At 41.7% G+C, this 23,855-nt stretch overlaps 1 protein-coding gene across 1 annotated transcript; it reads right to left on the bottom strand.

Annotated features, from left to right (window-relative positions):
* Window positions 1-1,648: 1,648 nt before the first annotated feature.
* On the bottom strand, window positions 1,649-22,950 carry HSDL1 (hydroxysteroid dehydrogenase like 1). Its single transcript, XM_077831120.1, is given in 6 exon segments — window positions 1,649-4,539; window positions 5,958-6,188; window positions 8,128-8,573; window positions 9,187-9,419; window positions 22,653-22,926; window positions 22,929-22,950. Coding segments are annotated over 6 exon segments (1,308 nt in total). The 3' UTR covers window positions 1,649-4,437.
* Window positions 22,951-23,855: the final 905 nt, after the last annotated feature.

Here is a 23,855-nt window from a genome sequence, read left to right as displayed (position 1 = left end):
TGTCACAGAACATCAGGGTTGGAAGGGACCTCAGGAGGTCATCTAGTCCAACCCCCTGCTCAAGGCAGGACCGATCCCCAACTTTTGCCCCCATCCCTAAATGGCCCCCTCTAGGATTGAACTCAGAACCCCCATCCCTAAATGGCCCCCTCTAGGATTGAACTCAGAACCCTAGGTTTAGCAGGCGAATGCTCAAACCCCATTACAGGTTGTAATGTTAAATCCAGTCCTGTCTCTTGGGGAAATGCACTTGTATTCATTCCCTAACTTTCAAGAAGCAGGCCCGCTAGAGTGGCTTGACTGACATTAGGAATTTTGAATAAAATTAGTCTTCCAGGAGAGGCAGCCGTATTACATTTTCTATCTTACCTTTAACTGGCAGGGGCTGTAGGGCCATTCAAAATAAGACCAGCATTGTTCTCCTCTGACTCCTGGAGAGCGAAGGCTCCTAGAGATGCGTATGATAAACAGCCCTGCAAGCTTCTCCATTGCCACAATACTTTAAAACTGAGCTGGAAGGACCACTTCTGGAAACGAGTAGAGCCCTGCAAATACACGGGTATCCACTTTAGATCTGTGGATGTGGATATCCATGGGACCATTTCTGCGAATACCAGCGCAGATGCGGATACAAATTTTGTATCCGTGCGTGGCTCTGAGGGTAAGAGTGGGTGAGCAGCTTAGAGGAACTGGGGCACGGATCCTCCACCTGCCCTGGGTTAAGGGCCTGGGAGGCAGGGGCAGGGGCTGCTTTGGCCCCACACCCAGGGCAGGTGGAGGGTCTGCCATGGCTCCCACAGCTGCCTGCCCAGCTCTTACCGTGGCTGGGCTGTGGCTCCCAACTGCCCCTGGCAGCTGTGGGGAGCGTGGGTCTCTCCACCTTCCCTGGGCAGGGGGCTGCTCGTGCCCCCACTCAGGGCAGGTGGACAGTCTGCAGCAGCTCCACACAACTGCCTGCCTGGCTCTTACCGTGGCCGGCTGCGGTTCCTGGCTGCCCCCATCTCTGGCCAGACCTGGGTTGGGGAGAGTCGTGCTGGCAGCTGTGGGGAGCCTGGGTCCCTCCACCTGCCCTGGGTGGGGGGCTGCTTGGGACCCCCACCAAGGGCAGAGTCCACTGCAGCTCCCCACAGTTGCTAGTTCTTTCCAACTGGGTTCTGGGGGGCAGACTGGCTGGCTCAGAGCCTCAGTCCGGCCTCCAGTGTAGAGCCCTGCAAATTCATGGCTATCCACAGATAATTAGCCCCTCTGATACTGCTAATACTGATGGCAGAGTTAGGAACTAATATAAACAAACAGTTGTGGTGTATTTTGCAGTTTAGACCCTTAGTCATAGCAGAGTGTGTCACAAATGTTTTAATTGTTAGTCTGGCAGCTCCAATACACCTTAATAGAGCAAGCTAGATTCTACTGCCGTTCACACATAATCAGCTAATTATATGTAAGCTAGCAACGATTAACAAGCTGGGGGAACAGAAACAACTTTCAGCTCCTACATGAGTCTTGACTGGTAGTAGTTAAGAAGAAAAGTGTTTTCTTCAGTCAATTGAGCACATTTGATCTGGAATTACTCACAAATAGTGAGCTCCTCGGTGGCAATTTTAGTCACATGACAAAGTAGATGATTATAGCCAATGAACACATTAGACAGTTTTTATTTGACAGTATAGACAGTTTAATATACATTGTGTGCCTTGGAAAGCTGTACAAAGATGCACTATATACAGTGTGGTTAACTAGAAAGCTTTCATTTCACTTTATCACTTGTAAAGGTGGATACCCCTCTCCCCTTTAAATAATTTAGTGATTTTAATTCTGATGAAGGTCAGAAATTGATGGCACTAGCTAAAGCAGGAAATCACCTTAGAAAAGGCACAGTGCAAGATTCTTCGCAGTCCTATCCCAGTGCAAGTTGTGCATTATTTTGCAACACAGACAACAGCTACTTGAGAGACCAGCAAACTAATGTCACAAATGATCAACTGAATTTGTCTCAAAAGGGGGCAACCTAGTCCATCTTTAACCTACTGTTTCTCTGACTTATATCTAATTCTTTGTTTTTAAGTGCTCTGACTTGGCTGTTTAATTTCTACCTTTATTTGATGTTGCATTCACATATTTATATCACATTCCTTTTTTAGTAATTGATACTTGTGGTATTTAACCTGATTTCAATTACTTTTGAAAAGTTTGTAGCCTTTAGATGCATATGCCATTTGACTTTTATAAAAATCAGTACCATAAGTTAAACTTCTGATTTAATATGTTTTTACATATAGTTTGAGAGTGGGCAAAATTAAAAGAGTTTGTTTATTCACAGGTCACTGACTAGGACCCCAATTCCTGCCAAGACTTATGTGAATAGTTTGAGTATCAGCCTATTCATATGCTTAAAGTTGAACATGTGAAAGTTTTTGAAGAACCAGTCCCTTTTATCAGTGTTTTCTTGAAGACAAAAGTTTGTCTTTCTTTAATTAAAGGTGTAGTTTGTGTACACTATTTATGCATGTACCCACAGTTATCTAGATTAATCTTGTTAATGAGCACGAGTCAATACCCAAATCATATAGGCTTATATGAAACAGACAAATTAGAGTTGTTAGAGCCAACTGAATTTCACTCTTGGCAGTAACTCAGTCAGCCAATCACTAAATTAGCATTGCAAATATACTGAGTCATAAAGCACTTCATAAAAACCTGTGTGAGGTTTCACAGTATGAACTGTCTGTATATTGGATTTTAAAGGGATCTGACCAAAAATACCACAAGATATGTTTTAGAATTAGCCACCTTGTAACAGATTTGTAATTAGTCGCATCAGCACCCATCCTTTATTCAACTGGGGCTGAATTCTAATCCCCCTATACAAAGTAAATATTCAGGCTTTGCACAGTGCACCTACGGTAAGTGGAGTTGGGTGGTGGGGGAGAATCCTACTTTCCCAACCCACAGCGGGCATGAAGGAGCCAGTTCTATTTTGCAGCCACAACTGCATCATCTGGGCTCTATCAGAGGCTATAACCTGCTATATGCCCTCCACCGTGGGGTTCTGGGCAATGGATAGATGTAGTTCTTGGACCCATGTGAACTCTCTCTCTCCCCCCATGTTGCTGCCATGAAGCACTGCTCTGCTGTCCAAGAGGTGCAGAGTACTCCTGCATGGCCTGCCTGCCTCCCTCCCTCCCACAGTGGAGCTGTACATTGTTCGTGCTGCTCTTTAGGCCTGTATGCCACACAAGAGGTTGGCATTGAATACAGGGCAAATCATGTCATCATGGGTAGCAGATCTATTAACACAAATTAGAAGATATCCACTGCTCTACCAGATACTACATGAAGTTCCTTCTACATCATTATTCTATATTTTTAATGGTCTCACTGTAACAGTTAAGGGAGTGGTAATACAGAATCCTAATGATATTACATTGAAAACTGAGTGATAAATCTACTGTGCACAATTCAGATTCTGGTTTAATATGGGATTTATATCTAGACAACAACAAATTAGCACATTTGACTCCCAGAAAATTTAGCTTTTGCGGTGAGTATTAACACCATAGTGTATGACAACAAGGTGGACAGAAAGTAATAAAAAATGCTACTAGCTGCATAAAAGCAAATGTTACAAAATTAAATAGGGTTTTCACTTACAGAAGAAAGACGACCTAAATATATTTTAAAAACTCAACACTCCACCTTAAATCGGACTTTTTAAAATAGTTTAAGTATCTGATTAAATTCTTCAGACATCACAGATTATGAATGGAGTATCCTCTTGAAAATTGGATCAAAATCTTTCACACTTGGTACAGGAAAGCAAGCAACATTTTTATTTGAACTTTATTTCTGCTCTGGCACACGAACAAAAGAATTAACTAAAAAGGCTTAAATGCATCCTACCCTTTTCCCAGTTTTGAAAAGTAACCTTATACATTTTTCAGCGTAACACCTGCAATGACAAGACTGGAAAACCAACACAAGATAGTCCACTGTAGAGAGATTTAGTTCATCTAAAATCTGAGATTGTCTTTATAACACAACATGATTTGGGATCCCCTTCACCTCTTCCAGTGCCAATCCTGCAAAACACCAGGCTACCTAAATTCCCATTCATATTATTAGGATTTCCATACAGAAGCCAGTCAATTCCATGCAGGATCAGCACACTGCCCACTCTCATTCAGTTACATGAGAAACTCAGAGATTTAGCTATCTAAACTAAACTCGACAAAAATCAGTTATGTCCTGCTTAGCTTTTGCTCTGAGCCCAGTAGTACAAAGAGAGGGGCAGGATCCAGACTTTTCTGGTAACTATGATACGTATATTGTTTGTGATGAAAACATACTAGCAAACTTTGTTTTTTCTAAAAGGGTTCTTCCAGTGCTCAAATTAGGTTACTGCAGTAGTTTAGCACATTGGCTATTTCCTAGATGACATTCCTAATATATTCTGTGGGATACGGCATCCCGACGTAGAGCACTGTTGAGAATCTGCATTCCCCAAACCCAGAACCATTCTGGTATGTACTGTGCAAGCAGAAACTACAAAAGAGAGAGGGAAAAGGTTAAAGGATCTGTTCTCAGTTGCAGTTTTTTAAACTACCATGGAAATCCCACTCCTTTTCTGATCAACACTTATTATTTTACATTAAATAGGACAAAATACAGTATATGACAATTAAAATTAAAAAACAAATGCTGTAACTAAATATGTTATGCACCTTAGAACCACCTTACTCATACAGGTGTAAGATCAGGTTCTGCAAATATATCTTTATGAATAAACAACTAACTCCATGCTCTCGCCTTCATTTTTTCCTAATCTCCACCCCTTACGTCCCTCCTTTCCCACTTCACAAAATGATCCAAATTAGCCAGCAGGTGTCATTAGTGCTCACACCAATCCCTTTGCAAAGTGAGGTTCTGGGCAGATACTGTGCAATAAAGGAAATCTACATTAAACGGAGACACATTTTCAGGTAGTTGTGGCTAAAGATGTAGATTTTGTAACAATTTTTTAAAACACAAATATTTTCAGGAAATTTTAAGTGTATTTCAATGAAAACAGTTATTGAACTGTGAAGAGCATGCAGTTAGAACAGACATATTCAAGTTAAAAGAGGTGCAAGATGTTACGTAAGAATGGCCACAGTGGGTCAGACCAACGATCCATCTAGCCCAGTATCCTGTCTTCCAACAGTGGCCAATGCCAGGTGCCCCAGAGGGAATGAACAGAACAGGTAATCATCAAGTGATCCATCCCCTGTCAACCATTCCCAGCTTCTGGCAAACAGAGGCTAGGGACACCATTCCTGCCCATCCTAGCTAATAGCCATTGATGGACCTATCCTCCATGAACTTATCTAGTGCTTTTTTGAACCCTGTTATAGTCTTGGCTTTTACAATATCCTCTGGCAAGGAGTTCCGCAGACTGACTGTGTTTTATATGAAAAAAATACTTCCTTTTGTTTGATTTAAACCTGCTGTCTATTAATTTCATTTGGTAACCCTTTATGTGTTTTTGAATGTAATTTTTTAAAAATTTGGGCTGCAAATTAAAAGTAGCAATCAGATTCTCCCTCTCCTCCTAAAGCAAAATACGTAGTCCAGTCATAATTTGATTAAACATGGAAGCGGTCAAGAAATATGGAGCAGTGCCTCTGGTTTAGGTTAGGGTGACCATATAGCAACTGTGAAAAAACAGGACAGGGGTTGGGGATAATAGGCGCCTGTTTAAGAAAAATCCCCAAAAACTGGACTGCCCCTTTAAAATGGGACATTTGGTCACCCTAGTTTAGGTTGACTGGTTTGTGCTGCAGATTAGAAAGAAATGTCCAAAACGTTGCACTTGTTTTAGCTTCTCAACTCCCATGAAAATCAATGGAAGCCAAAAGATTAAATTTCCCCCTTTGAAAAGGTAATGAGATTTACTAATGTAAACTAGTTGGATTAATTGTTACCTGAATAGAATGGATCCAGTATCCTGTAGTCCTTCTGGATATCCCAAGGGTGGAAACAGCATGACGTGCATATACTTTAGCTGAAGGCACAAACAAAAACTTGTTTGACAGAATGTGATCACCAAATTGTGTCATTTTTGTGGAGATGAAGAATGGGATTAAACTCTGAATAAAGATTCCTTTTGAAGCATATTCGTAATGTAGTGCTCTACTGAAGTGGTCCAAGTAGGCCTGGTAAGATATAAGCAGAAAATTAGGATTCCTCAGTTTTGCATGGGGGAGAGGGGGAATAAAGTCTTGGTGTAAAGTATTATTAAAACTATTATCTTGGAAATTATACTACTATTCTGACAAAAGGGTTATAAAAAAACCTGCATATTTTGACAAATACTAGAAAAAAACCCCAAAATATGTTTTTATAGCATGACCATGGTTCCCCGTTTTCAGCATCTGTTTGGTTTTTTCAGCAAATTGTAGGAGATCCAGTTAATTAGTTTAAAGGTATGTCAATTTTAAAGACACTTACTTCTGGCTGATTTTTTGTTGTATTGAAGCCTACTATTGTTGCAAACCCTACCTGAACTTACAAGTGAAACATTTTTTCTTTAATACCTCCCCCTCCCTCCCCAGTTTACTTGGTGCATTAGCCAGCACTGTGTGTAGTCATTTAGGTCCTGCTCCTGCAAATATTATACATGTGCTTAACTTTTCATATGCACGTATTCTCACTGAAGCTAACAAGTACTCATGTGTAAAATTACACACATGCATGTTTACAGAATTAAGGCCTAAATGTATGGGTATGGCCCAAACACCTTCCTCAGCTCATTTAACTCCCCGATTTAAAAACTAACCTTTGGCATCATAAACCTGATAGCGGGGATTATGGAGATCAAGCACAGCACAATAAATAAGTTTGGCACACTCTTCTCATAGTAGTAACATTGCTGTAACGTTGTATGCTGCAGTGCTACCATGGTAAATGGTTAGTCAGATGCCTGCGACATCAGTGCAGTTCTGGTAACTTAGTGGCCAGCCAGTACGATCCTGGATTGCCACACTTGCACGTCCTTCCTGCATTGCTCCACTGCTGGATGATGACTCATGGGATTCTCTCCCACAATTGCTTATGGGGCGTAGTGGGAAGAAGGTAGTCATCTTCCCTTCCCAAACTCACTCTGCTTGTGGGGAGGGGAAACAAACTAAACATTAAAAACAACCCCCCCACAAACTTTAAAAATAAAAATAATTTGCCTGAAGCAGAAACTGAACCTGCAATGTCCACAGCCCCACTAGTGCTTCTCTATTTCCTGGCAGCCTTGGCCCTGATCCTCCAAACACTTAGCCTGTTAGTAGTTCAACTGAAGTCAGTGGGATTACTCACATGCTTAAAGTATTACAGGAATGGGGCTTTAGTAATCCTACCCCTTCATGGGATCTTGTATGGAGGAGGCAGGAAGTCTCTGATACTAGTTCTACTGCTATCACAAAGATTTGGGTCACTTCTAAAACTTGTAGGCAGTACTGTAATATTAATATATGAAATTCCACATCTAGGTAAGTGAGACATTAAGGCACATCCTTTTCTCTAAATTTTGCAAAAAATAGCACTTTACTGTTCTGAAAGTAACATTTAATAAAAGATTAATTTAACAACAACAAAAACTACCAGCAAGTAGCTATGCTAAACTTCTTTTAGAGGTTTACTAGTTTACTGTAATCCACAGCAAATTACTGGGAACACTTTGCTTCTTAAAAAATAAGCATTATATGAGAAGAACCTTAGAGTCTCTTATGTTTTAGTTAGGTAGAATATATCTTAAAACATCTGAAATGATCTGGGACTTGCCCTGTGTGGGTGCCTAGAGGGGAGAGGCAAAGAATGAAGTCCAGAGCCTTCCCTCTCTTTTGCATCCCTGTGTAGAGACAAGGCCCAGGCCTTGTGCTGCAGAAGGCTCAGGCTAGCGTCATTTGTAACACCAGCCACTCTAAATGGACCAACAGGTGAAGCCATTTTTTGTATAGCGTTTACCAAATGGTGCCCTGATCCACGACTGAAGCTCTGAAGCACTACCACAATACAAATAAATAGACTCATGCCCCTCTGCATGAGCTAGTGAAGCTCCCAACTGACACGGTAGGGTGAAGCACATTCTGCCCCCTGGCTTACCTTGGAGGCTGAATACGCTGCCATCTGTGGTGTGGGTTTGCAGCAGGATCCAGAAGAAACATTCACAATCGCACCTCTTTTCCTCTGTACCATTCCTGGCAGCACTATATGCACCATCATGTTAGCAGCAGCAATATTTACATTGACAATTTCCCATACTTTGTCCTCAGACAACCTGGTAAAATATTCCGGGTAGGAATAAAACACTCCTACATTATTCACCAAAATCCCAATGTCTTGGTCTCTTAGGGCTTCCTTAATGGAAGAGTAAACCTCACGACCTTTGCTGAAATCTGCTACTATAACAGCAGTTTCAACTTTATAGGTTTCGGCTATGTCTTTAGCTACGGCCTCCAGCTTCTCTTTGCTCCGGCTGATTAAGATAATGTTGATGCCACGGCTTGCCAGTTCCTCTGCATAGGCTTTTCCAATACCAGCTGTGCTACCTACAGTAGAAAGTAACATAGTGGTGTAGGGTTTAGAATACAGGACTAGAAGACTGAGGCAAGTTTGGTGAAGAGAATATGTCAGAGGTGCAAATTTTACCCTGCGCCAAATCTGAGTGCGTTGTGTAAGTCGTTATACAAGGAGTATGAACAAGATAGTGGGTACATATCTGCCTGCCATTCTGCTACTTCAATAGTCACTTTTCAACTAGTGGTCTCTGCTCATCTTCTTAGATGTCAATGGCTGATGAGTCTGATCAGACATGCAGAAGCAGCAGAGTGGCTAAGTAAAGGAAAAAGAATGGCAGAATTCAGTAATATTTGCATGGAAAGAGGTGGTGTCAGATTGTAAGAGCACAACTGAAGTCAGTAGGACGCCCCTAAACACTGAGAGACTGGATCCTCTGTTTAAAAGGGATGAAAAGTGCTGGAGAGTTTAATTGTCAATGCTGTTATTTCAAGGCCAGTATTTACTATGAAAGGTCCAGATTCATCTGAAAAATAGCTCCACAAAATATAGTACATGTATCGCCAAAGGGTAGATAATAACTAAGCGCAAGGAGGAGGAAAGTATCTTTCAAATAAAATACAGATGAAAACAACGTTCTCTTACCAGTGACTACAGCCCATCTTCCATACTGCTTGACCAAATCAGCCCTGCTCACCAGCTTGGGAATGAAATGCAGTCTGATCAAGCTGTAAGAATCACATACGAGAGTGAAGCATTTTCTGGCCGTATACCAGGCTCCAACTAAAGCCAGTGCCTCCACATAACAATGGCAAGAACGACCAATCTCCCGGTACAAAAGGTAGAAACTGTCAACTGCAGCCATGGCAATCAGAAATCTAAAAAAGAAAACACAGGTGATATATAGGCGATTATTAAAACCCCTCTGTTTAGCAGAACACAAATATTAAACTGACCATAGCTTTAGAACAGAGAATAATCTGATTGAAATGAGGTGGAATTTTACTCTTTTTGTACTGATGTTTAGTAAAATTTCAAGATGGAAGGAAGTCAGGACACCAACACAGAACCATGCAACTGTCTAACATTTGGAAACTCCACTGTTAGCAGCAGCAGACTGACTTTCCTTTTCCCTTAATGTAAGTCAATTTATCACCACCTCCCCACAAAATATGATTGCTTCAAATCCACCCTACTTAAAATCCTAATCCATAGTTCATCTTTTCTTTGCTTCTTTATTGCAACTCTTCACCAGACAGCGGCAAAAATGAAAAAGGTTTAGAAAACCTGACCTATTAGGAAAGGTAAAAAGTCTGTGTGTATTTAGTCTTGAGATAAGACGACTAATGAGGGACCTGATAACAGCCAGTTACAAAGAGGATGTTGATCATTGTTCTCCATGCCTAGTGAAGGTAAGGCGCTTAATCTGAAGCAAGGAAGATTTTGGTTAGATATTTGGAAAATCTTTCTAATGATAAGGGTGGTTAAGCACTGGAAACGCCTGCCAGGGGAGGTTGTGGAATCCCCATCATTGGAGGTTTTTAAGAACAGGTTGGACAAATACCTATCAGTGATGGTCTATGTTTACTTGGTCCTGCCTCAGGACAGAGGGCTAGACTTCATCCCTTCCAGCCCTACAGTTCTAGATTCTTGGTGCCTCAAGTCCTATCTCCAGACTGTCATGTGAATGATGATTTCACCCGTCCTACTGCATGTTCCCACACATGGGCAATACTCTACAACACCTCTAATTCCCTATTACCTCCAAGATCAAAACTGCAGTCCTTGTTTTGAAGACACTACATGGCCTTGCACTGGCCTCATGCTCATTTCTTCATGCCTGCTTCTGCTTATTCAGCACCTCTCTCTTCTTTCTGTCCCAGCCCCCCACGAATTTCACCACGGTTGGTGCAAAATCCTTCTGCTTTGCTACTCCAACTACCTAACATTGTTTCCCTTTATCTATCTCCTCCCCACCTCCACATTTGGCTTTCCATTTGTTTTCAAATCTCAGGTGAAAAGATCACTTTCATCCCTCCTATGTATTATTTAATTTCCTCTCTGCTTTTGTTTCGGATTTATCTCTGTAATTGTATTATTTACTCCTCTGAAGCATTTGGGCATGGGAGATATTCAGGCTTGGCAGAATTAAATTTTTTTTTCTAATTTTGACAGATAATATCTATGTTTATTTTTAAGCTTTTTTCTATTTTTATCAATTTACATGTTCATAGTTTCACAAAATTTGGGGTTTAAAGCTTTTTTTATCATCTATTTATATTTGCACAGTTGCAGGAAAGTGTTGGGGTGTCAGACAATTATTTAATAACAGCCTCTAACAAGTTCTCAAGAAGAATTTATCTTAATTGAAATTTAAAGATAAGCAAAGTATCTACAGAAATACTGTTTAGTCAGCGCGTGTGTGGTGAAATCAATGCCCACATTTACCGATAAAAATCTAATCTTTCCAAGCCTAAAGATGCTACATACAGCATATAGTTGCAACATATTCTACATTTTCCACTCCTACAAGTCCTTGTAAAATGTTTTGATATGAACATTATTGTTCTCTGCTGCTGTGATTGCAACACATAGGAACTGGCAAGAGATTAGGATTAGAAACAGGGAGTTAGAATTCTATAACAGAATAAAGAAGTTTATGGGAACCACTCCTCTCCATTAATTAAAGACATGCACAGCTCAGTGTTTGTATAGTTACTTACTAATTGTGGGATGCTTATACTGTAGCCTGGATACACAAAATACTGTAGAAAGTGCAGCCCACATACAATCTAATAGAATTCATTGCTTGTTTTGTCAATGACTTCAACATGATCATGAAGAAAAGCTACGAGATTAATATAGTTCTACTGGTCAGACACACAGGGTGAACAAAAAAGCAAGCTTCTGAAAACCTATAGTTACAGTCATAAAGTACAGTATTGGCCGGGGGGGGGGGGGGGGGGGGAGTAATAAAAAGGACTGTCTGTCCCAACTAAACTCCAACTCTGGCCATTCTGTTCTGACAGATCTATGTTTCTCCTATTGTTTCAGTTGAAGATATTCTTCCCTTTCTCTCCTAAATTAATATGCAGTATTCCTAGCTTTGGAATATTAAGTTTATGCCACATCCTACTCCCGAAATGACTACATTTTAGTGAAGGATCTAGTGACCTATATATTGTCTATAAAGCACATTGCGATCTGCTTCTTTTGGATAAAATATACTAATTGTGAAGCTTAATCAGCATGTGAAAAATTATCACCACTTTGAGCTAAATGGAACAGCATATTTCTTATTTTACTAGATCAAACTATAGTCCATCTTCTTAGTCTGCAGAAATAAGCAAAAACTAACACATTACAACATAAAGGTTCACATGTTCAAAAGTGCATGCCCAACGCACAACGTACACACAACTAATTCGGGGATTTGTAAACTCTCCAGTGGCTCCAATTGTGCATGTACTCTGGGTTGTCTACAAAACACTTGGAAATGTGGGTCAAAATGCTTCTCTCAAATTCTAGTTTGTTGCCCAAAAGAACATAAAGTTCATGCAGTACTAATGTGAAATTTAGTTTTGTGCATGTGAATTGTAACCATATAAAAAGCTGAATTCAGCTACTTGAGTCTTTTCAAAAGCCTATTGTTATTTATTCTGCAGCCATTAATTACTCTTTCACTGATTATAAGTGACCATCAATTTACAACCTAGTCATTTCAAAAATTGATTTTGAAGTCTGTCATATACTACACATACTGCTGATTCATCGTGTCAGTATTTGTGGTTTTACAAATATATTGTCTGAAGTTTTATCCCGCCCTAATATTTTAACATACCATGTTGCTGTGTGAGAGAGATTCACCTAGACCAGAGGGCAAACAATCTATGCAGGAGATATATTTGAAACTGACTATATACAAAGTGCTGTAAAACACAAACCTGAGAAAAAAATCACTTTTTATGCTAACCTCTTTCACTTAGTCATTACCTGTAATAGAAATAAGTAATACAGACAGAAGGGAGGTTTTTAACTTGGATGTTATTCCTTTAACTGCCCTCATGGATTTAATGCTCCTATCAGATAATCCATGAAGGTTGTTTCCTTCTAGAATGCCCTCAGAAGTCTGATCCACCAAACCGCCACCCTCTCTGCATTCAAATACTGCCTTAAAAACTTACCTCAACTGCAACAGCTACAAGTGATTCAATTATAATAATAGAAAACAACTTGGTTTTCCCACCTGTTTGTACACATACCTAAACTGAGTTACTCTATGATTTATTTACTTGTATCACCCCACTGCCATAGCATCCAAGTACCTTCTGACTATTTCAAAACAGAAATAATCTCTCTCTTATCCTGTAGGAGAAATAACGTGGCTAGTTTGCCTGTTAACCTTTGTCCTTCCCATCCCTATTATTTGTACCCACACTCACCATATCATATCTATTATAAATTTGTAAGTTCTTCAGGGCAGGGACCTTATCCTTCCATTTGTTCTCCAAATCATCCACTGCACTTCTGGCCATTATGAAATAAATGATAATTCTTTGAAGTCATAAAAATCTCAAGTGCCTGTAAGAGTCTGAATTTATTTTTTCCGAACTAAGTAAAATATACTTTGCATTCATTTAAATCTGAAAACTGAAATTAACTTCACATTTTTAAGGAGAAGGAATATCTTCTATCAGATGTGAGGGGCTCTAACTGAAAAGCAAAATCATTTTAATTTTAAATTGAGTTCATAAAGGCAGTGGCAAAACTAATAAGATAAACTTCCAGTTTTAGGGACCAATCTGTGGTGGTGCTTTCAACAAAACATGTTAAAACAACTTCAGGAATGACTGAAGGATTAGCCCCTTTTGAATAGTGTTAAACATGCTGAAGTCTGCATGAGGAACATGAATGTTTTACTGGCATTGAACATCAAAGACAAAAAAATTTACTCCCAGTTACGGTTGCCACCTGTCCAGGTTTTCCCAGGATCGTCCCTTTTTTGAGGTAGTTGTCCCAAGAAACCTGTAAGGGGGCTTAGCATAAATTGGCAGCTGTCCAGTTTTATGGGCTCGGGATCATCCTGGCTGTCCTTTTTTTTGTACTCAGAGGTGGCAACCCTTTTTCACTGCAGATGGGAAGGATTAAGGGACTGGGAAAAACAATACATTGGCTTAAAAAAAAATCTGGTCCTTAACTGACCTAAAAGTGCCCCTTTAATCTAATGCATGCATGAAGCTCTCAGTACAAAATGCATCTGGGAACCTCATTTTAAGAGAAAAAAATTCAAGATCAATAAAATATAAGAGAACCTGTTTATTAACAAAATTCACCATAAAACTCTACCAAAGCCTGCCCAACCTAATAGCTCTTACACCAGGTCCAGAAGGCTGCCAAATGCAGACTCTGGTGAACTGCTGAGGACAGCAGACTATACAAGCATGCATCTACTGCGAATGCACTGGAAAGTAATCCCAGAACTAACCTGACAGGTCTCAACTTCCATGGTGGGACATTTTCATTTCTTATTCATAGAGCACTGTAAGTGTGCATGACACTGTCCAGGACACACAGAAGGCTTAGGTCCCTGTCCTGAAGGGGTACACTCTAATTTAAACAAATACAATACTGAATACAGCACAAGTACACACAGAAGAACCATTGTGGAAGAGATTAATAATAGAAGATTACAAAAATAGGATTTAAAGCGATGAAGGAAGTTGCTTGGTGTGCAGGAAAGGGGGCTGCATGAGAGATGGTGAAAACCGGGAGTAAGAGGAAACCAAAGGAGAAGTTAGAGAGGATATGGAGGACAAGAGAGGGGAGTTTATGATGAAATATTTGAGATGTATTAAAAATAGTAAATGGTCAAAACTCCTTAATTCTCTTTTTAAATGTGGGTGGTTCTATCTTTATTTCAATCACGGATATTCACATTTTGATCTATTTTAACAATTACCTCCTGAGTAACTATATTCAGGATAAACTGCTTCTATTTTATCTTCATGTTTGTAAATTATCCAGCTGTCATCACTCCTTATCTATACACAAGACACTGTTGCTTATTACTAAAAGAAAAGGAGGACTTGTGGCACCTTAGAGACTAACCAATTTATCTGACCATGAGTTTTCGTGAGCTACAGCTCACTTCATCGGATGCATCCGATGAAGTGAGCTGTAGCTCACGAAAACTCATGCTCAAATAAATTGGTTAGTCTCTAAGGTGCCACCAGTACTCCTTTTCTTTTTGCAAAGACAGACTAACATGGCTGTTACTCTGAAACCTGTTGCTCATTACTGTGTTTCATGTTATTACTCTACAGAAAACACAGAGCCACAGAGTCACTGGGCCAAGGAACTCACAATTTATAGAAACATAAAATACAAATCAGATAGAAAATATGAGTAACCAGAGGATGGATTCTGCACAGTGCAGGTTTTATATAAATTATATTAAAGTATAACAGATTTTAAATCTAGAAATGTAACAGCTAGATACTCTCACATCCATGGCTTAAAAGGAGTATCACAGAAATGCTGGGTCTCTCATCTCTTCCTGGGATTTCATTCGTTCTTCCATATGTTATGACTGGGTCAGCTGAACTTGCCTAAATGCAACTATAATGTTACTGCAGCTTTGAGAGGGCATATAGACGTATTTTTAATCTTTGAGATCAGAAGCAACATATCTTGGCATTACAGCCTGAATTTACTACTTGGGATGCCCTACAGCTGTATTAGCTATTAAATGGAGATGAGCCCAGAAAAGTAATGTAGCAGAATCTAATGTAATGCTCCTCAGTTAGCAAGTGGCAAGATTGCCATGACCAATATAAATAAAGAAATTTACTTCCAGCCTGATGCACACAAGATCTATTCCCTGCATACGCACACTCTTGTGCCTTATGAGTTCAGTAAAGCACCATCACGTTTTGAATAAGATGGAAAGCTTCCAGGAAAATATCCTGGGACAGTCAATGCTACACTCATTGCAAATCAGATAATCTTGCTTCAAAATTGGCCATGTTTCTTCTCCCTCACCACTCCAGTCGCCATCTGTACCCCCATGTCTTTTGCCCACAACTCTCTATTTTATCTTCCAGCCCATTTGCAACCTTGCGTGCATATATTATATCCCAAAATTCTGCTTGCTTGCTTTGCTGCTTTAAGACGTTGTACACACACATTTAATGCACTACTGAAACACCTCCCGAAATTTCTCTTGGCTTCTCTGTATTATTCTTCCTTGTAGGCTATCGGCTAAGTCAACTCAAGGTCTTTGCTGGCAGAAGCAGATGGAGATCTCTGGCAGCACACAGAATGGTAGGGGGCTGCAGGTGGGTAGCACTGGTTGAAGAGGATGCAGGGTCAGAGCAGCTAGGAGATGTGTTGATCCAGAGCATCCTACACCAGCAGGGTTCCTGACATAATTCAGAGCTGCCTTTTCCCAGTGGCAACTGCGAGGGAGCAATACTACCACCTGTTCTCTCTGGTTGAATCACCCCCCAGTTGATCACAGCAGGAATGAATCTGACCATATGCCTACTTTTGGTTCCCTCATCAATCACTCAATTTACACTGAAATTCACACAGCACTCTCTCTGGAATATTAGTTTCTCTGCTTCTCTCTATTTATTCACTTGTGTAAGTCAAGGCCATTTACGTACAAACCCCCTTCCCCTCCCCCCACCCCAAAAAAAGTATCCCCCTTTTCACTCTGAATGATTTCCCTTTGCTAACCCTATGCTCTCTTTAGGTCGGTGGTTCTCAAACTTTTATACTGGTGACCCCTTTCACACAGCAAGCCTCTGAGTGCAATCCCCCTTATACATTAAAAACACTTTTTTATATATTTAACACCATTATAAATGCTGGAGGCAAAGCAGGGTTGGGGTGGAGGTTGACAGCTCGTAACCCCCCATGTAATAACATCACGACTCCCTGAGGGGTCCCAAACCCCAGTTTGAGAACCCCTGCTCAAGGCCATTTTCTCATATCAATACTTTTCTATTCTACGCTTTTTGACCCTGTCAGTTTCCTACCTTGCAGAATTTTTACCCCTAAATTATTTAAAAACAAATGCCTCCCATTAATAATTCCTTCCAAAAAGAGGCCGATTGTAGGTGGCATAAACATATTCACTTTATTTTTAATAGGCTTTTTTCTTACCTGATAAGTCCAGACATTACATCAGAACACAAGTCAAGAAACCCATGAATTTTACACACAGTGTGAAAAACTAGTCCAAGGTTTCTGGTTATACTTTTGAAGGCATTTAAATAATAAACCAAGAAGCAAATCCTCTCCTAAGTTCTGCTCATTGCTTTAATAGTTTCAGCGTGAGAAGCTTCAAGATCAGAGTAAAACCTGGATAGTGGATTCTCACAATGCCTGGCAAGTGTATCAAGAGCATCACTGGCAAACTACAGGTCAAAGATCCAAAATCCAGGTTTTCAGATGTTCAGCTTTTAAAGAGGAGCAGCAGGTCTGACATATCTAAATCCTGCATATGCTATAAAAAAGGTAAGCTGCAAAATTATGTTTGCAGTGTAACCATTGTACAATACACTGATATTACTTGAGAAAAGAACAAGGAGTACTTGTGGCACCTTAGAGACTAACAAATTTATTTGGGCATAAGCTTTCGTGATCAAGTGGGTTTTAGCCCACGAAAGCTTATGCCCAAATAAATTTGTTAGTCTCTAAGGTGCCACAAGTACTCCTCGTTCTTTTTGCTGACACAGACTACACGGCTACCACTATGAAACCTGATATTACTTAAAGATTTTAAGACTAGGACCCAACCATAGTTCAATGGGGATTCTCCCCACCCTGATTTCTTCTGGGGAAAAATAGTATTTATATTACCATTGACGTAGATACCTTAAAAGGACCTGGATATAAAAGGGGTAAGCCCACGATAGAAGCGTCAGTCGCAAGGTAACACTGGGGCATATTTATCCCTACTGAAAGCCAGAGTAATTTCAGAGACTTCAATTGAATTATACCTTTTTCCAGCCACTCTAAATTTGTCCCATTACATTTTTTTGCTATGGAAAACAAAATGCTCGCTTTTGTTTTGTTTTTCCAACGATGGAGATGACATTTGTGAGCATCATGACAGTAGGGACAAACAGAGAATGATGTTCATTCTTTTTATAGAGAAAAATGAGAATTCAAGAGACAAAAATCCTACTTAAGTCAACTATACATTACAAATATCAAGAACATGGGTATAACAATTTTGTTATGGTTCCTAAACATTTTGAGCAGTCAATACACAATGATTATGAATGTTAAGAAATTATCAACAAACAGATTATCATTATTTGTTTAATACTAACAATAAGACTTAGTGCTATATGGAAAGAGCAAAGTATTTATACCATTTTCATCCATGGGCACGGAAGTAATTTATGAAGTGGGGAAGAGTATCTCAATCCCGGTTTGGCAGATGGGAAAAATGAAGCAGAAAGTCATCTCCTGGGCTTCCAATCCAGTGCTCTACCCACTGGACACTAAGGCTCCAATTCAGTAAAGCACTTATGCACGTGCTTACTTGTATAAAAAAAGGTATGCAAGTCCATCTTTGTCAAGCAAAACACTAACTCATGTTTAGTGCAGCACCCAGTATCTGAATTATACAAATACTTCATGCAAAGCACAGTCAAGCGCTCAAAAGCCAAGAAAAGCCCAATTATTATCACACACATAGGCTTAACTCTGCGAGGCTGAAATTGGTTCTTTATCTGTGCTTCCCAGTTCCCCCATATGCTACATGTGGATTAGGAGGCAGTTGTTAATCACATACTATTAATTCAGAATTATCAATTCCTTATTCAGCACACAAGATGCATGATGCACAGTGAATGAGAAAGAGTTACAGCACTTACTTTTAAACAGCTTATTAAAAATAGAAACAAAGAGGAAAACAATTGCTTTCAAAGAATTTTTAAAATATTAATTCCCACTGGGAAAATTATCTACTTATTTTTAAATATTTTAATAAATGAAATATACTGATACAGTAATGCATTAAAATAATAATGTATCTTTCCTGTTCAATGAATGCATCTCTGCTTCATTCACGAAGCCATCCAACCTGAATGAGGCAAAGCAATTACCAAGAAGTAGTGACTGTAGAATGCTGTAATATATGTTCTCCTCTCACCCAGACCTCCTCTCCCCACCTGTGTCCAGAACCATCAAGGTTATAACCTAATTATTCAGGATTGAGTGGGCAAAAGGGGAAGGGAAATAACACTCCATGTCAAAAATGACATTACCTGCTTCTAAGTCACTGACAACTTCGAAGAAAATGATTTTGAATGCTTATGGATCAGTGTCCTAACACAAGGGTTCTCAAACTGGGGGTTGGGACCCCTCAGGGGGTCATGAGGTTATTACAGCATTCACAACCTGTCAGCCTCCACCCCAAACCCCACTTTGCCTCCAGCATTTATAATGGTGTTAAATATATAAAAAATATTTTTAATGTATAAGGGGGTGGAGATCGCACTCAGAGGCTCTCTGTGTGAAAGGGGTCACCAGTACAAAAGTCTGAGAACCCCTGTCCTGACAGATAAAGCACAAGATAGGGTAACAGTCAGTATCTGCCACAAACCACCCTTAGATTTGAACAGGATGACCAGCTCCTTAGGAACATATAGAAAGAAAGCTGCATGACCATGGGGGACTTCAATCTGAGCAACAGACACTGGAGGTTTCATATGCTGCCAGTACTAAAACATCCTCAGTATTTCAAAACTGAGACAACAATTTCCTATCTCAAAAGCATTACAACCAACATGGGGGAATTCAATATTAGATCTTCTCTTGATAGAAAAAGGAACTGATCACAGAACTAAAATTTTGGGGTAGCTTAGATACAAGTGATCACATTTGTTATGTGCAAACCAAATGAAATTCAAACCAGTAATACATATACTTGGTGCTTTATAAGGACTAATTTCATAAAACGAAAACTATTATGAGCCAAATGACATTTAAACAGAAAAATGTGAATAATTGGAAATTGTTCAAGAACATTTTACTGGAGACCCAAAAAGCCACAGTCACACAATTGAGAAAGAAGATTGTACTGGATAAAAAACACTTGGCTTAGAGGGGAAGTAAAGGCAGCTGTAACAAATAAAACAATATAACAAATTGAAGGGGAGGTTGATTAAATCAGAAACCAGGAATTGTAGAACGTTGATAAGGGAAGCTGAAAGAAACAAGGAACAATCTGTGGAAAGTAGAGTTAAGGAAAATAAGAAGGAGCGGGTGGTATTTTTAAGATTAGGGACAAAAAGAATCCTAACAATGGTATCAGTCCATTACTAGATGGAAATGATAGAGCCTTCAATAATAATGCAGAAAGTTCAATAAATATTTCTGTTCTGTATTTGGGGTAAAAAACAGAGATAATGTAGTTATCTTATAAGATACAAAAACACTTTCCATTCTAATAGTAACACAGAAGGCTGTTAAACAGCAGCTACCGAAGTTAAACATTTTAAAATCAGCAAGTCCAGGTAACTTGAATCCAAGAGATTTACAAGAGCCAGCCAAGGAGTTTGCTGGACCATGTGTGTCAATTTTCATGAACTCTTGGAACATTGGGGTAATTCCAGAAAACTGGAAGAAAGCTAATGTGCCAACATTTTAAAAGGGTAAACAAGATGATTCAGGTAACCATAGGCCTGTCAGCCAGATATCAATCCTGAGCAAAATAACAGAGTGGCTGATACAGGACTCAAACAATAAAGAATTAAAGGAGAGTAATATAATTAATGCCATTCGTCATGTATTTATGAAAAATAGATCCTGTCAAACTAACTTGATATCGTTTGTTTGGTTTTTTAAATGAAATTACTAGTTTGGTTGATAAAGGTAATAGTATTGCTGCAACATACTTGGACTTCTGTAAGACAGTTGACCTGGTACCATATGACATTTTCATTAAAAGATTAAAATGTTACAAAATTAACCTGACACACATTAAATGGATTAAAAACTGGCTAAAGTACAGGTTTCATAATGTAGTCGTAAAAGGGGATTATCATTGTGTGGGTGTGTACAGTGAATTTGGGCCTATGCTATTTAATATTTTTATCAATGAGCTGGAAGAAAACATAAATCATTGAAAAAAGAAAAGGAGTACTTGTGGCACCTTAGAGACTAACACAAGTACTCCTTTTCCGAATACAGACTAACACGGCTGCTACTCTGAAATAAATCACTGAAAAAGTTTAAAGATAACACAAACATTGGGTGCATGGTAAATAATGAAGAGTACAGGTCACTGATCTAGAGTGATCCGGATTGCTGGAAAACTGGGCGAAAATAAACAGTATACATTTGGTCATATTAAAATGCAAAGTCATTAATCTAGGAACAAAGAATGTAGCCCATACTTACAGGATCAACTGAACATGAGCTTGCAGTGAGATACTATGGCCAAAAGGGCTGATACAATTCTTGGATGTATGAACAGGACTCAGGGCTGGGGCAGGGGTGCAGGAGGGTGTGGGCTCCAGCCAGGAGGCGCTTACCTCAGGCGGCTCCCGGTTGGCTGCACAGCAGGGCTAAGGCAAGCTCCCTGCCTACCCTGACTCTGCACCGCTCCCGGAAGCAGCTGACATGTCCCTCTGGCAGCGGCTCCTAGGTGTGTGCGCGGGGGGGGAGGGGGGGGGGAGGAGGGGAGATGTCTCCACGCACTGCCCGCGCTCACAGGCACCGCCTCCACAGGTCACAGTTCCCGGCCAATGGGAGCTGTGGAGTTGGCACATAGAGCAGGGCAGTGCACAGAGTCCCGAGCCCGCTGTCCCCATCCCTCCCCCCACCTAGGAGCTGCTGCCAAAGGGATGTGCCAGCCGCTTTCGGGAGTGACGCGGGGTAGGGGGAACATAGGGAGCCTGCCTTAACCCCACTGTATTCCCAGACTTTTAGGGCCTAAAATCTCCCAGTTTGGCTTCAGTAGCCTCCGGGAGATAGGGCCTGATTCCGGGAGACTCTCGGTGAAACCAGGAGGGTTGGAAACCCTAGCAGAGAAAGAAATAACAAGCTCCAATAGCCAGAAGTTGAAGCTAGACAAATCTGAAGGTGTACATTTTTAACAATTTACCATGGTCATGGTGGATTCTCCAAAACTAGCAACTTTTAAATCGAAGTTGGATGTTTTTCTAAAAGATATACAGTACTCTAGTTCAAACAGGAATTAGTTCAGGGAAATCCATGACCTGAGTTAGAAGAGGTCAGACCAGAAAACCACAGTGTGGTTCCTCCTGGTCTTATAGTCCAGGAAACTCCATCTCCCACCCACCCCCTACTTAGACCCCCTTCGCCTCACCCACACCCTCCTCCACATATACTCCCTAAGCCAGACCCCTTTCCCATCTGCCCAGACCCCCTTACCCAATCCCCTGTCTCCCTAGACCCTCACTCCCCACATATCCCACACCCTGGCCAGACCCCCCCTTTCCCCTCACCCAGACCCTCCTCCTCCTCCTTCTCCACATATACCCCCTAAGCCAGACCCCTTTCCCCTCTGCCCAGACCCCCCTTACCCCATCCCACCTCCCGGGACCCTCACTCCCCGCATATCCCACACCCTCTCCAGACCCCCCCTTCCCCTCACCCAGACCCTCCTCCTCCACATATACCCCCTAAACCAGATCCCTTTCCCCTCTGCCCAGACCCCCCTTACCCCATCCCGCCTCCCTAGACCCTCACTCCCTACATATCCCACACCCTGGCCAGACCCCCCCCTTCCCCTCACCCAGACCCTCCTCCTCCACATATATCCCCTAAGCCAGACCCCTTTCCCCTCTGCCCAGACCCCCTTACCCCATCCCACCTCCCTAGACCCTCACTCCCCGCATATCCCACACCCTCTCCAGACCCCCCCTTCCCCTCACCCAGACCCTCCTCCTCCTCCTCCACATATACCCCCTAAGCCAGACCTCTTTCCCCTCTGCCCAGACACCCCTTACCCCATCCCGCCTCCCGGGACCCTCACTCCCCGCATATCCCACACGCTGGCCAGACCTTCCTCCTCCCATTTCCCTTCGGCCCAGCGCCTGCTGACTCCCCGCACGCCCCCGTACCTGCGCGCGCGGCGGACGGGGACGGGGCTGTCCCACGTTCTGGTCTCCTCCAGCACCGGCCCCGCCCACTCCCCGACCACCTGACTCCTTGCTGGTAAGGTCGGGGGGCGGGACGCTCCGGACGCCGTTGCTCGAGCGCGCCGCGCAGGGGCTTCTGGTCCCGCCGTTGTGTCGCCATGGTTACGGGAGAAGCGGTTGGTAGCGGTTGAAGCGGAGGGAAGCGGGTGAGTCTCCGCTCCGGGAAGAGGGACTGGCCCCGAAATAAGGGGGGGGATCCCGGCCAGAGAGGGGCGATCATGCGACTCGCCCATGATCAGTCCCTCACAGGGTGCGTTTGCCCCCCCCCCCGCGTCACGGGAAACGGGGGGAGTGTGACCCCCCCGCTGCCGGGAACAAGCGCTTCATGGGGGCAGGGTGACACCCCATAAGGGGTGGGAGAGGGTTATGCACCTCCCACTCAGAGGGGAGGGAATTTGCGTGACACTCCCACGGACGGGGTTCATGTGACACCCCCCGGGGCGGGCTCTGTACCCTACACACACAGGGGCATAGTTTGATTTCTCTGTTGGGGGGGGAGGGGGCAACTCCAGTCAGGCCAATGGGGCTGTGCGCGTGGGGGGCAAATTTCGTGCCTGGCCCCAGGGGGAGGGAGGGTGAGGCAACTTTAACCATGATTCCAGGGACCACTTAGGCAACTGAAAACTCCAGTTTGGTGTTTGTTTGTTCTGAAGCTGTCAGAGAATTTCTAAGTTAGGAGCACTGTGTCGAATTCCTACAAAAAGAAAGAAAATTAAATATTAAAAAAAAAATTAAATTAGACCCACTCAGCTTTAATACTAACATGTTCTGACATCTTGTGGCAAGTCACTTAAGGGACACTGATTAGGTTTAAAATTGTAATGTATATTCTTACTCAGATACGCTTACTGAAATCAGAAGTGACCATCATCATCGAGTCCGACCTTCTGCACCTTGCAGGCCACACCCACTCAGTCCTGTAATAGACCCCTAACCTCTGGCCGAGTTACTGAAGTACTCACATCATGGTTTAAAGACTGCAAGTTACAGATAACTCATCATTTACACTAGTTTAAACCTTCAAGTGACCCATGCTGTAGAGGATAGGGTGACCAGACAGCAAGTGTGAAAAATCGGGATGGGGGTGAGGGGTAATAGGAAAGATCCAAAAATCAGGATTGTCCC

The sequence above is a fragment of the Eretmochelys imbricata genome, chromosome 12 (genome assembly GCF_965152235.1).
Source record: "Eretmochelys imbricata isolate rEreImb1 chromosome 12, rEreImb1.hap1, whole genome shotgun sequence".
Classification (NCBI taxonomy): domain Eukaryota; kingdom Metazoa; phylum Chordata; order Testudines; family Cheloniidae; genus Eretmochelys; species Eretmochelys imbricata.
This window is presented reverse-complemented; position numbering and strand designations above follow the sequence as displayed.